At 39.1% G+C, this 17,202-nt stretch overlaps 1 protein-coding gene across 1 annotated transcript in view; it reads right to left on the reverse strand.

Annotated features, from left to right (window-relative positions):
• Positions 1-17,202, reverse strand: part of AKAP6 (A-kinase anchoring protein 6) — a 642,313-nt gene that overhangs the window by 299,116 nt on the left and 325,995 nt on the right. Inside the window, 2 exon segments of the mRNA XM_017895900.1 lie at positions 4,496-6,265; positions 16,192-16,443. Of these exon segments, the coding sequence (XP_017751389.1) occupies positions 4,496-6,265; positions 16,192-16,443 (2,022 nt within the window).

Raw genomic sequence — 17,202 nt, forward strand, 5'->3', positions numbered from 1 at the left:
AAAAAAAAAAAAAAAAAAAAAAAAAAAAAAAATTACAGAATGTGGTGAGATCTGTAAAAGAAAGAAAAGGTCAGGTTACACCTGTTTTTTTGTTTGTTTGTTTGTTTGGTTTTGTTCTTTTTCTGAGACCGAGTCTTGCTCTGTCACCCAGACAGGCATGCCGTGGCACACTGCCAGCTCACTGCAACCTCCACCTCCTGGGTTCAAGTGATTATCCTGCCTCAGCCTCCCGAATAGCTGGGATTACAGATGCACACCATCACACCTGGCTAATTTTTGAATTTTTAGTAGACATGGGGTTTCACCATGTTGGCCAGGCTGGTCTCAAACTCCTGACCTCAAGTGATCTGCCCAACTCAGCCTCCCAAAGTGCTGGGATTATAGGCATGAGCCATGGTGCCCAGCTGGGTTATGTCTTTTCTAAGATGGTCAGGGTAGTCTTCTCTGAGAAGGTAATATTTTAGCAGAGACTTGGAGCAGGTGAAGGAATTATAAATGAGGGCATCTGCTGGAGAGGATGTAGACAAAAGCAGCTGACAGTGGTCCTAATGGCAAGAAGCATGCCAAGTACGTTCTAGGAAAGGGAGCGTAGTGAGCATGAGGAAAAGTAGTTGGAAAGGATGTCAGAGAGGAAATCAGGGTCACAGTCCATGTAGGACCTCTGAATACAATGGCAACCCTCTATTGTGAAGTTTTGAGCAGAGGGATGACACAATCTGATTTATCTTTTAAAAGGATCACTCAGGCTACTCTGTTGGAAATAGACTGTAGTGGGAGAATAGAAGCAGAGAGACCAGTTAGGAGGCTACTGCAGTAATCTAGGAAGGAGGTGATGGGGGCTAGGACCAGAATGGAGCAGGAGAGAAGTGGTTAATTTAGGATTAAAAACCTTAGAGGGTTGTTATAACAACTTTATGGGAGAGTTATTATAGGTAAAATGCCTAGTAGATGCCTTGTATAAATAAGATGTTAAGTAATATCCTGTCATTATATTTTGCAAGCCGAATAGGTTCTCTGGGTCACTATAAGGAGGAGAGCAAAGCTAGAGAGTGACAGCCAAGGTCAGTTGACCTGGAAGTTGGCAGCTGCCCTCATCTGATGTAGTAAGCGAGGCTGGCCTGAGGAAGGAACTTGATCTTCTTTTAGCCCCTCCCTCATATCTCAACTCCAGTATGGAATTTTCAACTGCCTATAAACCATTTCTTCTTAAAAGTTTCATCATATACTATCTATGCACAGTTTTTCAAAAGTTACCTGCACCACCTCTACTTCAAACCAGCTACTCATCCAAATGTTTCATTCTATTAAAGACACACCAGTCTCCAGATGCTGAAAACCTGGCTGCATTTTTGTAGAACTGTGGAATCAGATTGGAAGTTGGTATCACAGTCATCATCTGGTTAAAACATCTCTTCTTACAAAAGATGAAACAAGGCTCAGAATGGAACATGCCAAGCTCTGGGCCACACCAGGCTTTGATCACTAAATGGCTCCTGAATTCTTTCTAGCAAGGTCTAGAACCCGTTTTCTGGACTCATTCACTTTCTCAACACTCCCCTCCCTTCCTCTTGCCTGACCCACATCACAGCAGTTCCTCCGGTTGGCTGCCACAGGCCAACATCTCTGCCCTGGTCACCACCATGGCTGCCAGGACCATCTTTCTGTTATTACCAATTAACCTTTCTGGAAAGACTATTAGAGACCAGGGCCTACACTGCTTTAAGAATGCTGGCTATGGGTTCAAATCCTGGCTTTGTACTTACTAGCTGTGAGGACTTGAGCAAGTTTCTGAATCACATTCTGCCTTAGTTTCTTCATCTGAAAAAATCCTCCCTTCTAGGACTTAAGTAGAGTAAGGCATGTAAACTACTTAGTACAGAGCCAAACACAAAATAAGAGCTTAAGAAGTATTAGTTACTACTGTCAGTCCCTTTCAGAGAAGTTGCTGTGGATGCCTGGTGAACAAATTCTAATTGCCTTGGTGTGGCCTTCAGGGATTTTCCATACCTACTATAGGTATGGCAACTTTCACTGATCTCTGATGACAAACCTTCCAATCAGGACAGCTCTCTTTGTACCCCATCTATGCTCATTCCCATTTCTACCTCTGTGCTTTAGTTTATGCTCCTCCTGCCTGAAACGCCACCTTCCTTCTCCTTTATCTGTCTGAATCCTGCACATCCTTCAAAGCTCCACTTAAGGTTTAGTACTTCACAAGAACTGCCCAGGCAAATTCTAGCTCCACTGATATGATTACTTCTCTACAATACCACAGATTTTATATCCAGTACCTACTGAAAACTTCTTCACGGAGAGGAATGAGGGCATGTAGTTAATGGTATGGGCTCTGGAGCAGACTGCATGGTCTCTCTCAGCCTGTCTCCTCAGTCATAAAATAAGGTTAATATCAGGGTTGTTGTGAGGATTAGATACATGAATACTTGATATATGTTAATGATGATTAATATGTTATTACTGCTATATATTTGTTAACTTTTTCCTCTTTGTTTATAAACCTTCATTTTCTTCCTCCAGGTTATTCTATCCACATGCACTACACCTTTACCCAGTGTCTAGCACAATGCTGGTCTCAGAGTAGTGTTCAACAATGAATGGATGTAAAAAAAGAAAAAAAGAAAAAAAAAAAAAAAAACTAGGAGGAGTGCCCATGGCAGTTACATCAATGTTCTCTATCCAATCTGAATGGGTCCTGAACTTTCTTCTCCCCTACCTTACAGTTTCCTGGTGAAGGAGAAACTACAACCCCTTTCAGGGAGGCAACATGATACTATAGAAGAAAACTGGACTAAGAATCAGAAGACATGGGTTTGCGTCTCAGCTTCACACACAAAAGGTCTGTCTGGTTTGTCTCTGTCTCTGCCTGTCTGTCTGTCAGTCTCTGTCTATCTGTGTCTTTCTGTCTGTCTCTATCTTCTCTCTCTCTCTCTCTCTATTTTAGCTTGGGAAAATCACTTAAGCTCATGGAGCCTGTTTCCATCTCTGTAAGGGAGAATAATCTGGCATGGCCTGCCTCCTTCACAGGACAGCCGTGAAAATCAAGTGAAAAAAAAAAAAAAAAAAGTATGGGCCACACGCAGTGGCTCATGCCTGTAATCCCAGCAATTTGGGATGCCAAGGTGGGCGGATCACCTGAGGTCAGGAGTTCAAGACTAGGCTGGCCAACATGGCAAAACCCCATCTCTACTAAAAATACAAAAATTAACTGGGCATGGTAGTGGGCACCTATAATCCCAGCTACAAGAGAGGCTGAGGCAGGATAATCTCTCCAACCTGGGAGGTGGAGGTTGCAGTGAGCTGAGATGGTGCCATTCCACTCCAGCCTGGGCGACAAGAGCGAAACTGCTCAGACAGAAAAAAAAAAAAAAAAAAAGGCATGTGGGAGAGCTTTGCATACCATAAAGTCATATACAAATTATATGTAGCCAGGCGTGGCCATTTATAGGTCATCAAACAAGAAACCATTAATAATTATCAAGTCAACTGGATCTACTTCCAATGGCCTCCTGAGGAAAGGGCCATTACCACAGTAATCACAGTGAATCTCTTTGCCCAGATGCTTCTTAAAAGGTCAAATAATTACTTGTACTATGGAGCTCAGTCCTGAGATTTTTTTTTTTTTTTTTTTTTTGAGATAGGGTCTCACTCTGTTGCCCAGGTTGGAGTACAGTGGCATGACCACAACTCACTGCAGTCTTAACCTCCTCGGCTCAAGCAATCCTCCTGCCTCAGCCTCCTGAGTAGCTAGGACTACAGGTGTGTGCTACCACTCCTCGCTAATATAGAAATGGGGTCTCCCTACATTGCCCAAGCTGTCAGTCCTGAGAATTTTGATAAGTCTGTCCTCAAACATTTCGTCATATCTAGCAATTTGTTCAAAATTACAGATTTAGCCAAAATGTCAACTTCACATCCCAGAGTCCATGGGTGGTACATGGTATAGGTAATATGGTTATTAGCCAGAGTTCTCAAAGAGGAGGAAGAGTAAAGAAAAAAATGATCCCTAATAAATTAGAAATATCTGGTCTATTTTTACAAGAAGTTGACATTGGAGATGTGGAACGTATTCTGGAGTCAGAAGAAATGAATAAAATCACTCTGGGGTAACTGGAATAGTCTATGCATATATTCCTGAGCTACCTGTGTGTGCATAGTTATTGTTCTATTTAATTTTGTATTAGATCCAAGGGATTCCAGCATTCATCAGTAGTCATGATAGACTTGAACAATATCAACAGAGAATTCTATACCATGCAGGAGCACATCAAGCTAATGTATTGACAAGGGCAGTTCCTAGTGATTCATACTCTTTGTCACGTGCAATGATCATTGTGCTTTTTCTTTTCTTTCTTTGGGGAATCAGATTTATCAAAAATAGCCATACATTTTATAATAGAGTGTAGAGAGTGTGACCTTCTCCCAGCATTACTTCCAAAACTCAAGTGAGAAATCATTCATATTAAGAAAACCACTTTACCTCTATTTTTTCCCATATGGCTTCATAGTTGTCTTGGTGCCGAATATCTTGCATCAGTTTCTGAATTAAAGCTGATTTAGTGGCAGAATGGCTCTCATTTTTCTCAGAGGATGAAGCTCTTTCTGACTTCTCATCAGCATACTTTTTCATGCCAGAGAGAGGCATATTGGACTCCTCATCAGAAAGAATGTCACTCAGGGGCCCAGATTCAATGCTCTCCCCTAGTGAAGAGGCTACGTCACTAGATGAGCTTGGAGACACCCTGCCTAGCCTTGTATGCTTCTTTTTGACATGATAGGTTGGATAGATCTCAGAATCTGAATTCATTTCAGACAGTTCCCAGTCATCAATATTCTGGATGGTTTCTCCTCTGGGTTTCTGAGGCAGAAGCTTTGTTAGGTTTTCCAACTTCAAAGCCAATACTTCTGTCTGCTTAAGATGAGAGGGCAGTGCTAGGTATTCATCAGAGCCATACCAGGCCTCCACAACCTGACCATTCCTAGTGACGTGACTTGGAGAGGAGGCATGACCTTTTTTGCTTTTGTGTTTTGAAAGAAGTGGCACCGGAGACATGATGTTGTCTGAGCCAACAGAGGATTCACTGCTCTGAGTAAAAGGTGGTGAACTGGATGTTTCTGACTGCAATAGTAATTTGGCATTCCAATTTCTCTGATTACAAGGCTCAAGTGAGGATGTGGAAGCAGAATTTGTTTGTGGCCCCTCTATGGCCTTGGAAGTACAAGAAAGCTCTCCATTTGGCACTGCTGAGCTCCCTGTATTTTTAGCTTGTTTGCCTGAACCAGTCCCCCGTTTAGGTGTTCGGCATGGAGGCACCTCTTCTGAAGTCTTATGTGGCTTTTTAAGTCGAGATTTCTCTTTATAGCAGTCGTTAAGCCTTCCCAGGCTGGAAGAAATTTCTTTAATGTGAAATTTGACTGTGTTTTCAAGATTCCCATCTCCCACCTTGTGCAAACACTCATAAGACTGGCTGGCAGCAGAAGGGCTGTTAGGGTAGGAAGACTGCAACACCAGGCAAAGTTTGGATCTGTCAGGAGGATCTACTAGCGAAGGGGTGCTTCTGCTCATCTCAGGCTTTAGATCAGCCATTTGCTTCTTTCCATCATTGCCTTTCAGATCATTCTTAAAAGTTTCCTCTTTAAGAAAAAGTCCTCTTTTTGGCAATGTGGGCTGCGTGGGAGAGTCCTCATTATAATTAAAGCAATCTCTGATGGTTCGCTTGGGGGTTGCATTTTCACAAGGAACAGGCTGCTGATTCTTTGCACCAAGATGGGAGGAGGAACTGGATTCTTGCTTCACAGTCTCAGAGGAGGGCTGTACAGCATTTGTCAGAGCTTCTCCTGAAGATGATGACACTCCCGGTGTTAAGTCTGGTTGCTCTTCGACTGCAGAAGCATTGTCTTCCTCACATCCACCTTTGTCGTCTACTGAGAGAGATACTTGAGATACCTCCTCAGTAAGCGCTTCACTGCCATTGGTAGAGATAGAGTCAGCAGCTACCGTAAGTAACCCAACACTTCGGATAAGCTCAGGAAACTCCTTTTCCATCTCACTGTAGCTCCAAGAGTCAAAGGGTTTGGTTTTGACTTGGCTAGAGGTCATGTCACCTAGCCCACTGAGCAAATCCTCACTTGGACTGTAGTCAGACAGTTCGAATGCAGTAATGCCACAATCCAGAGACAAGTAATTTTGAGAACATTTGATAGTTAATTGTCCTGAGTCATCCACTTCTGTAAGAGAATCAAGTCGGCCCTGAAACAGACAACAGCAATGGTTTCAGTAAATGCAACATGAGTTACAACATCAGCTGCTATTTAAATGAAATTTCAGTACAGGGCACTATAAAGGTCAAATGTATTGGTCTCTATTGCTTCCGATTTGACATACACAAACAGATATTAATCAATTACCACATTGCTTTATATAGTGTCTTCTTCTTAAACACCTGAAGATTCTTCACTAATCTGGAGCATACAGCCTTAATAGAAATGTCAAGATCAAGCCAAAAGTATCCATTCTTGCCTTAATTTTCAACTTAAAAATAATATATTATTCATTTAATAAGAATTTCATAAACAAAGCCTTAAGTAATACAATTTCTGGGATCAAAATAATGTAAAAGTAAAATCTCCACGAATGTGTTTTGCTTTTTGCTATCATTCCAGTAACTACCACAGTGGCTAACTCATGGTAGATGCTCAATGAATATTTTTAAGTAGAATGATTAATTATAATAAGCCAGTGTTTTAAATATATGTTGATGAATCGAAGGAAGGTAAACTACTGAATTTGCAAATACGTAACAGTTCGAGACCAGTTTCTGTTTGGCCCCACCCTTTTGAAGGAGAAAATTAATGAATGTCCAAACTTTATCATTAGAGATAGCCTTATCTCCTCCCTCTGCACGTTTTTCTCCCCAAGTCCTACCCCCACTGGTGTATTTGAGCTATTAAGTGCCCATATTTCTTACTATTCATAATTCTGGATAGCCTGATCTGATTTAAAACTCCCTCGCACTTAAAAAAAAAAACAGCATTACAATTAACTATTTTTAATTTGTTAAATCTTTAATTCTGTAATTAAGGCTTTTGTCTCATTACTATTGCAGTTTCTGATTTCATACAACAAATGGGAAGATTTTTACTGATGCATTGTTTGGGGTAGAAGAGCCCCAGGAACTATCCTATTATGCCTACTGGCTAAATAACAGCCTGATCTAACCTAGCCCCCTTAGGAAATGAAAAAAGATAACTGAAAAGTGAAGGGTTGTTACATCCCCAGATCTCCTTTTTTTCTGGAGGAAGAACTGCAGTGAGCCAACTGAAGCTGGAACCCATGTGGCGGTTGGACTCTGTGATCCTCTCAGCCAGGTTTTCCCAAGATCTGGCTTCTCCAGGATCTTACATCTGGTTTTACTGCTCATTTGTTTGTTTTGTTTTTGGAATGTTCTCTCCCTTCAGACCTTCACCCTGCCTTTGTCTCCTACTCTGCTCACTCTCATTCCATAACATCTAGATAAACAGATGAAAAGCCTTATTTAACTTTTCTAAGCCTCAGAGTCCTCATCTATAAATGATGATGGTTGATTACTACAATTACTTTTTCATTTAATTCTTAAATTTTTCTTCTGGAGACTGTACTATTGTCCCTGTCTTACATAAGAGTAGCTAACACAGTGAAACCTCGTCTCTACTAAAAAATATAAAAACTAGCCGGGCGAGGTGGCGGGCGCCTGCAGTCCCAGCTACTCGGGAGGCTGAGGCAGGAGATGGCGTAAATCCGGGAGGCAGAGCTTGCAGTGAGCTGAGATCCGGCCACTGCACTCCAGCCCGGGCGACAGAGCGAGACTCCGCCTTAAAAAAAAAAAAAAAAAAAGAGTAGCTTGGACCAAAAGATGACACTGGCCCTGGATGAAAGCTGTCCCCAAAGTCTGTATTTTGGCCATTAGATATTACTTTAAACTGGCAGGCCCCCACCTCCAATTTGTTTTCCACACTGCCACCAGAGTAACCTTTACAAATTGCAAATCTGTTAGTTATTTGTTTCAAGTCCTTTAGAAGCATCGTGTTGCTGTTAAGTTCAAAATCCAAACCTTTCCTCAAACAACCTAAAATTTGAACTACCATTCCCACTACTGAGTATATATCCAAAGAAAAGGAAATCAGCATGTCAAAGAGATACCTGAACTCCCATGTTTATTACAGTGTTATTCATGATAGCCAAGATATGGACTCAACCTCGGTGTCCACCAACAGGTGAACGATGGCACATATCCACAATGGAATACTATTTTGCCTTTGAAAAGAAGGAAATCCTGTCATTTTTGACAACATGTATGAGCTTCAAGGACATTATGTTAAGTTAAATAAGCAAGGCACAGAAAGACGAATACCACATGTTCTCACTCATATGTGGAAGCTAAAAAAAGTTGAACTCAGAGAAGCAGAAAGCAGAATAGCAGTTACTAGAGGTTGGGAAAGGTAGGGGGTGGGGATAGCAAGAGGCTAGTTAATGGATACACAATTACGGCTAGATAGGAGGAATAAGTTCTGGTTTCTGTAGCAGGGTCAGATGACTGTAATTAAAAGCAATTTATTCTACATTTTCAAATAGCTAGAAGAGTGGATTTTGAATGTTCCCAACATGAAGACACGATAAATGTTTGAAGTGATGGGTATGTTAATTTCCCTGATTTGATCATTGCATTGTGTACATGTATCAAAATATTACACTGTACCCTATAAATATGTACAGTTGTTATGTGTCAATTAAAAATAGTAAAAGCAAAAAATGACACACTTAAATGCAAAGATATATTGCTTTAATATTTGAAGATCTCCCAAGTATACGACTGAAAACAGAAATAAACGATATCATAGATAACTATTTTTAAAACACAACCAAAACCCTTTCCAGGCCAGACCCAAAGAGGCCTTTCTTATGCTATTCTCCCCTCACTGGCCACACTCAGCCATACTGTCCTCCTTTCACTTTCTGAAAATACCATGTTCTCTCCTACCTCAGGGCCTTGGCACATGCTGTTTGCTCTGCCTGGAAAGCTTCCAGCCTATACCCCTTAACTAGTTGACTCTTCCTTATCACTCAGATTTCAGCTTAAGTTTCACTTTTTCAAGATTCCAGATTCACATATAAGTCAGAATCTTTTATTGTAAGCCCTGCTTTCTCTTTAAGCATTTATCTCAATTTATAAATAAATACTATTGTGATTATCTGATCAATTTGCTTTTTCCACTAGTTTGTAAGTACCAGGAGAGTATAAATCACACAGAAAATGGTTGTCTCACCAGGGTACCCATAGCACCTAGCATAGTGATCTGCACAGAGTATGCACATTTGTTGAATGAATGAATGATGACATTTTAGAATGTCTCTCTATGCCTTCCTATAATTTCTTTCTCTGATTATGTAGTTTTAGTTAACCCCAATAATTAAAAGCCCAAGTTTCAAATTCTGGCTCTAGCACTAATTAGTTATGTGACCATGAGCCAGTAGCTTGATGTTGCTCAGCTTTATTTCCTTCATCTATAAAAAGGAAATGATAAGCCACGCCATAGGGGTGTTCAGAGGCTTAAAGCAGGTAATATATGTAAGATAGAAGTCTAGTACATGGATGAGTGCTCAATGAATGTTCACTCTTATGACGTTATTATTTTAAAAATGAAGTATATTGAGGAGGAAAGTTTCAAGATGAAAGTTATTGCTAATACTAAATTATACTGCACAAAATAAGAAATCAATATTAACTGCCAATCTCAACAAAAATTACCTAAATGGAATTGTATAACTTTTGTGCTTCATAACTGAACTAGGAATCAGTCAGCCAAACAAAAGTTATACTTTATGCAATTTTTAAAAGCATAATAGTGAGATTCCCAGTTCAAAAGCAGGTTGTATTTTCTTTAATCTTTTGATTTTCATTACTCAGAACTTATTCTTTTATAGAAATAGTATTATAAAATGATGGTTAAATTCCAAAACTATCCCATAAAACCTATTTAAATTAATAGTTGAAATTTGCAACATGATTTTCTATTACATTTATCATGGTTATTGCACTGCAGTGCTTATATGAGATTAAAGAAAAGCATTTATATGATAGATAAAAAAAAAAAAAGAAATTTGAGGGTCCAGGTAAAAATTAGACTCCAAACTCAAGTGTCAGCCACCTGCCTTTGGACAAGCAGGGAATATGACAGTCTTGCAAATACATTTAGTCCCCATTCTGGTGGTCATAGCACCTTAAGACCAGGGATACTGTCTTGCTCAAGAATAACAGATGCTCAATCAGTGATGCTACACGAATATATTGAAAATATATATATATATAGGACATATATATATTACATTATATATATAATTACAATATATATATTACATGAATATATTGTTTAATGGATATATCTCAGAGAATAAAGTATGGCTGCCTTTTCTTAAATCTTCAGGAATCTCTAGCCAGGTCCTGGTTTAGAAAAGAAAACACCATACTCAAAAACACTTAATGCTTCAGAGGAAGCTCTCTCCCATCCTGTCCCACCATATCAGTCCAGCCAACCATCTCAACTAGTGAATAAATGCCATCTTAACTGGTGAGACAGTTGAGTGATTGTCACTCGGGGGGTAATAACTTTTTTATTTTATTTAATTTTTTTATTTCCATAGGTTATTGGGGAACAGGTGGTGATTGGTTACATGAATAAGTTCTTTAGTGGTGATTTGTGAGATTTTGGTGCAACACCCGAGCAATATAAACTGCACCCTATTTGTAGTCTTTTATCCCTCAGGGGGTAACTATTTTTTATTCAAACTGTATTTTTTAATGCGAAAAAATATCCCTCCCTGAAAAAAAACAAAACAAAACAAAACAAAACAGTACATAGTATTTCACCGTGCAGAGGCAATTGTAAGAAAAGAAATATCTCTGAAGTTTCTCAGAGCAGATGAATGAGTTTTATCTCTGAAAATATTGCATAGTAATACTACTGTTTTTAGTTCCATTGCTGCCTTCCACATCACCTTCCCACATAGTTTTCTAACGTGTGTACATAATAAAGTCTCAGGAAGATACGGAGTTAGGGGTGTTGCCTGTTGGTTTTACTGCCCTTATTTCAGAAATATCACATATAATTGTATAGTACATGTAGCTGGGTGAGAGCTGCCTAGCCATGCACTCCACTTAAATACACCTCCATTCAACATGTTATGAAGTAGGCCAGGCACACTGGCTTACACCTGTAATCCCAGCACTTTGAGAAGATGAGGCAGGTGGTTCTGTTGAGCCTTGGAGTTCGAGACTAACCTGGGCAACATGGCAAAACCTTGTCTCTACTAAAAATACAAAAAATTAGTGGGGCATGGTGGCATGTGCCTGTAATCTCAGCTACTGGGGAGGCTGAGGCAGGAGAATCGCTTGAACCTAGGAGGCAGAAGTTGCGGTGAGCCAAAATCATGCCACTGCACTCCAACCTGGGCAACAGAGCGAGACTTGGTCTCAAAAAAAAAAAGAAAAAATAAATATATATATATAGCAAAGAACACCCCTCCTTTTTTTTTTTCTAATTTGAAGCAAGACATTTTGCTTTGTTCCTTATCCATAATTAAGTTAACTGAAGCCTAGTTCCAAATGCCTTCTTAGATCTTTCTTTTTTTAAAACTACGTTTCGCCACCAACTGAACATGAAATTTAACACTCACAACTTAGAGATGTGGAGATCCTGAGTCCTCAGACCTGCGGGGGCTGTGGCATTCTAGTAAGAGGCCCGTCAATTTACACGTTAGTCTACATGGACTAGACTTTTTCAGATTCCTTTCAGCCCTACCATGTTGGGATTCTATGATTCCAAATGCATCCCAGAGAACAGCAGTGGACTGAGAAGAGCAAGTAATGACAAGCAACTGTGAAGTACAACAAAGGTTTGTTTCTCATAGGCAAGGGGAGAAAATATACAAAAATCTTTCAATATTTTTATTTATACTATATTAATAGTTCTTAAGAGAACTCCCATTTTCTACATGCTGAAATTATGAATCAAATAATTAATCTCAATGATTAATTTCCAGTTCATCAAACTGAAATTATATCTCCCTCTTCCACATCTAAAGCAGGGATTATCTGCATTATTTAATTCAATTCAACTAATCAGACTTTTTTACAGCAATATGAACTAGGTGCTGTGGGAGATACACAGATGAATATAATCTGGAATTAACCCTCACGTAGTTCAAAATATAGCACATACTTTGGCCTGATACAATTCGGCTCATTATAAGTGGAGGAATCCACAAAGTGCTAAGTTGTGAGCACTCTAGAAGGACCAATGCATCCCCATGGAGAAGGTAAGTATCATTTAGGTAAGTGCTTACCACACCATCTAGCACATGGTAAGTTCTCAATCAATGTTTCCTATTGTGTTGATATTATTAAGAGTTACCACTCCTATCACCTGTGTGACATCACCTCTCTCGACCTCAATCCTCTCATCTGTAAGATGAATACAATCATAATACCTGTAAATTGAGGTTAACAGCACTTGCTCTGCCTACCTCTTAGAACTATGTGATGACCAAAAAAATTATGAAGGTCATTTCTAACATGTGTTATTCATCTTTGAATGCACAGAGTCTTATACATAGTAAGAAATCAATAAATATTTAAGGAAGAAAGGCAGGGAAGAAACAATAATTATTATTAAAATAGAAATCAGTTAAAACTTGGTTTTGTTTTATTTAATTATGCCCAGATTTATATCCTTAAGTATTCACTTAACCTCTTTTAAAAAATTTAATTTTAATTTTAGTTCTGGGGTACATGTGCAGGATGTGCAGGTCTGTTACATAGAAGTATTCACTTAACCTCTTCTTAAATTCAGTTTTTCCATCTATAAAATGTAACTCCTTTTTTTTTTTTTGAAACGGAGTCTTGCTCTGTTGCCCAGACTGGAGTGTGATGGCGTGATCTCGGCTCACTGCAACCTCTGCCTCTCGGGTTGAAGCAATTCTCCCACCTCAGCTTCCCGAGTAGCTGGGACTACAGGCATGCGCCACCATGCCAGGCTAATTTTTGTATTTTTAGTAGAGACAGGGTTTCACCATGTTGGCCAGAATGCTCTCGAACTCCTGAGTTCAAGTGACCCTCCCGTCTTGGCCTCCCAAAGTGCTGGGATTACAGGCATGAGTCACTGCGCCAGGCTAAAATGTAACTACTTTTAATATCCCTTACCTTCCTTCCTAAATGAAACAAATTTAAAGTGCTTGTCACAATGTCTAGAATATAGAAAATTGCAGAAAATATTTTTTAAACAGTTTTGAGCTTTGCCTTAAAGTGTTCTTTGTTGTTTGGTTATTGACTGGTTTTATTTTAATAAGGTATTGGCCAATTTTTTTTTTACTAGATACAGTCTGCTCCATATTTAAATAAAGAATAAAATTCATATATTGTTTTTTCAAGAAGAGAAGAAGATGGAACTTGCCACTCTCCAGAGTTTCAAACTTACTCTTTTATGTGGCTCTGAAATTTAACTAACTTCCAGAAAGAGAAAAATGAATCCTCCTTCACTGAAAGGACATCTACTATTCTAATTTACCAGTGCTTTTAAACTGGGTTTTGTTTGTTTGTTTTGTTTTGTTTTGCCATTTCCCTCATCATTCTATAAATCTTTCATAGCTGAATTTATTCTGAGAAAGTTGATAATTTTATCCTAATTATCTTCTTGTTTTACAATTCCAGTGTGCTGGTAGAAATAAATAAAACTAAGCAGTATTTTAAATGTCCTCATAGAGTCACACTAGACACACAGAAATAAAAGATCAGAAATCCAGTTTTGGGAAGTATGGTTACAGAGGCAGAACTTTAATTCATAGAAACATATCCACAAAGTGGATAACTGAAAATCTACTGTTCCTTTACCCCTCATACAACATTTTCTTCAATCTCTACAACAGGACTAAAGACTGACTTCAAACATAAGAATGCACTAAACTGCTTCCAATCAAATCCATTCATAATTGCTGAGTTCGTGTTGTGAGAATAGATGCAACTTATTGTAAATTCACAACGCAGTTGTAAAAACAGTGGCCAGCAACAATTACCCTCCATGGCTCTTCATCATTTCTTGAGCTACTACTTCATGAATGATACAAGTTCAATGAAGTGTATGATGGATGTATTCCACAGAACAATAATAACAGTAACAATAAACCTTAAGAACACTGCTATATCTCCAGCTCCTACAAGAGAGTTGATTATCAATAAATGTTTATTGATTTAATAAATATATGATTTGAATCAATGATTTTTAATCTCCTTCTAGTAGTAGAAAGCAGGCAGATCTGATTACTGACCAGCATTGGATGCTGGACAGAGCATTGGGTGTTGGACAACAAATGGGGAGAGGGGACGAAAATAATGTATAGACTTGAAGAAGCCAGGTAGGTATCTAAAGAAAGATCTCTCTAGAGGTTAGACAAACCTTCCTCATCTCTGATCTCCATTAGCACATTCTGTCATGGATATCAGATTTAGGGCAAAGTTGGTCAGTTGAGATTCTTTGTAGTCTCCCATAACCACAAGAGTCCCAGTTGAGAACCCTCTCGGGATCTGCTTGGGAGGGATGGCATCTGGGAACTAACACACAACTCACATATTCATGCTATGGTTACTCTACTGAAGTTTACATCACTTCCCCGGTGCCACAGTAAAAGGAAGAGCTAACTGAAAACAAAGACTGTGACTTAAAGTTAGAGGTAAGCCTAGTCAATTTTGATTCCTATGGACTTCTAGGCCCTGCGGGGAGTTTGCCACAGCAAGAACCTTTATTTTGAATAAACAAAAATCAACAAAAATAAATGGTTTGTGAGAATAGGTACAGATTTGTTTGGTTGTGTTGATAATGTTGGAGGTACTGTAACATTAATAAGTCAATAAATTAATGAATTATGCAACACTCATTATAAGGCCTTTTAATATCATATATTAATGTAAGTGCCTTATAAACTTTTAGAATATATGTTTTACACAAACTAATAGTAGAACACTAAACTGGGTACTAAGAGCTAAAAGACTAAACACACATGCCCGCACACAAACACATACCCACCACTCCCCACATACAATGCATCCATATATGGTATCCATATGTGTATGTACAGCCCCTGCTTAGCAAGCAAAAACACTTTTTTTCTATAAATATATGTCCATTTTATTTAAGAATGAGAGAGTTCACTTGGATTCAAATGTACAGGGTTCATTCTTAAGTTATTCATCAAGAGTAACAATAAAATCTTCCAGGTACTGAATATAAGAAAAATCAAACATATTTTGTATAATACTCTAAATGTCCATTTGATTCACTGTATCTGGAATGATTCTTCTAAAACATGAATCATGGGAGTTCACTGAACAAACACTTCTTTTATCCTCAAAATAAAGTCCAAATCTCTTAATATGAATTTAAAAAGCTCTTTACCTTCATGATCTGACCTCAGCTTACCTATTAGCCCAAATCCCACCTCCTGGTTCCTTGGGCTTTTTGCTCCAGTCCTACTAGTAGCTCTCTGGGCCTGCCATTCTCTTTTTATCTCTGGGTATTTGATCATGCCATGTCCTCTGCCTAAAACATGTTCTGCCTCTGTTCACCAGTCTATTCCTGTCTCTTCTTTAGGTCTCCAGTAGAGTCATTTCTTCTGGAAAGCCTCCTCTGTCTGGATTAGGTGCTTTTTTCTCTGTCCTCCAATGGCATCTTGTAGACTTATCAGTTTGGCTTTAATGTCTATTCACTTGGTTCCATTTTCCTCTAGACTTAAAGCTACTTGAAGACAGAAACCATGTTTTGATCATTATTATATTCTTAGCACTGAGTGTCTGACACATAATAAGTACTCAATATATATTTATTAAATAATTGAAGAGGAAAAGGAAGACAGGTTAGCATCAATAACAATGAATGGCATGTGTGCAAATTACCAGGTATGAGCTGACTCTGGTCTAAAGCCTCATTCATATTGGAAGTACCCTAGCTTCTAGTCACTATGCCTGGATTCAAAGCCCATCAGGACCTGCTTATTTACCTACAAAGAATTCCTATCCTATATCTCTAAACTGAAAACATTTTCAAATGGTCACACCTGGCAATGCATTGCTTAACTTCAAGGGAAACACTCACCTCCTTTGTCTCTTCAGAGAAAGCTTGCAGAATGTCCGTTTGCCTAGTGTAGTTGCCATTGGCGTCCTGCAGACCTTGCAGAATGCGCTCCCGCAGAACCAGCACTGAGACTCGAAGCTGGTGCCAGAGGAGCTGCACTGCGTGGATGTCCACTATCACGTTGACAGAGTAAGACAGCAGCTTTAAGGAGAACTCTGTTTCAAGGAGGGCATGGATTTGCTCAACATGATCAGAAATATCTTCACAAATGTCCTGCAGTAAAGAAAAGCAAAATATGTGAGGACTACTTTGCCTTATCCTGAAGGGAGGTGAGGGTGGTAGAAAAGTTCACTCTTACCTAACACCAATTATCAGGGCCAACCGTAGCACCCTGGATACCTGGGGCCTTTGTTTTAGTTCAGATACACAGTTGCAAGCCATATTCCTGTGCACTGGGCCTTTGACCATTTAGGTAAATTAATCTTTTTTCTAAACCACACAAATCCTACTATTTCATCAGATGCCCAAATTTAAAGTTCAGCCAAGGTGAGAGGTGCATCTCTCCAATTCACTGTCTGTTCTCTTTTTTATTGTTTGTTGGGTATTCTGGAAGGGAACCAATGGCTGTTTTATTTGCTAGTACTAAGCTACACTGGGCACACAATATTTCAGGTTAGAAGCATCATCTAGACACCTTTGAAGAAAGTTAACCTAGAATGTGTGCTTCAAAGGCACTCTCAGCCATTCTCAGTGAACTATGGGGTATTTGATGTAAGGGGCAATTGTCACTCTCCCACAAGTATACAACTTAATATTTAAATTCAGTGGTTTTTTTTCTGTTTTGTTTTTTTGTTTTGTTTTGTTTTGTTTTAGATGGAGTTTCACTCTTGTCACACAGGCTGGAGTGCAATGGCATGATCTCAGCTCACTGCAACCCCCACCTCCCGGGTTCAAGTGATTCTCCTGCCTCAGTCTCCTGAGTAGCTAAGTTTACAGGCGGCTGCTAATTTTTGTATTTTTAGTACAGACGGG

Source organism: Rhinopithecus bieti, unplaced genomic scaffold (assembly GCF_001698545.2).
Source record: "Rhinopithecus bieti isolate Rb0 unplaced genomic scaffold, ASM169854v2 scaffold_21703, whole genome shotgun sequence".
NCBI lineage: Eukaryota > Metazoa > Chordata > Mammalia > Primates > Cercopithecidae > Rhinopithecus > Rhinopithecus bieti.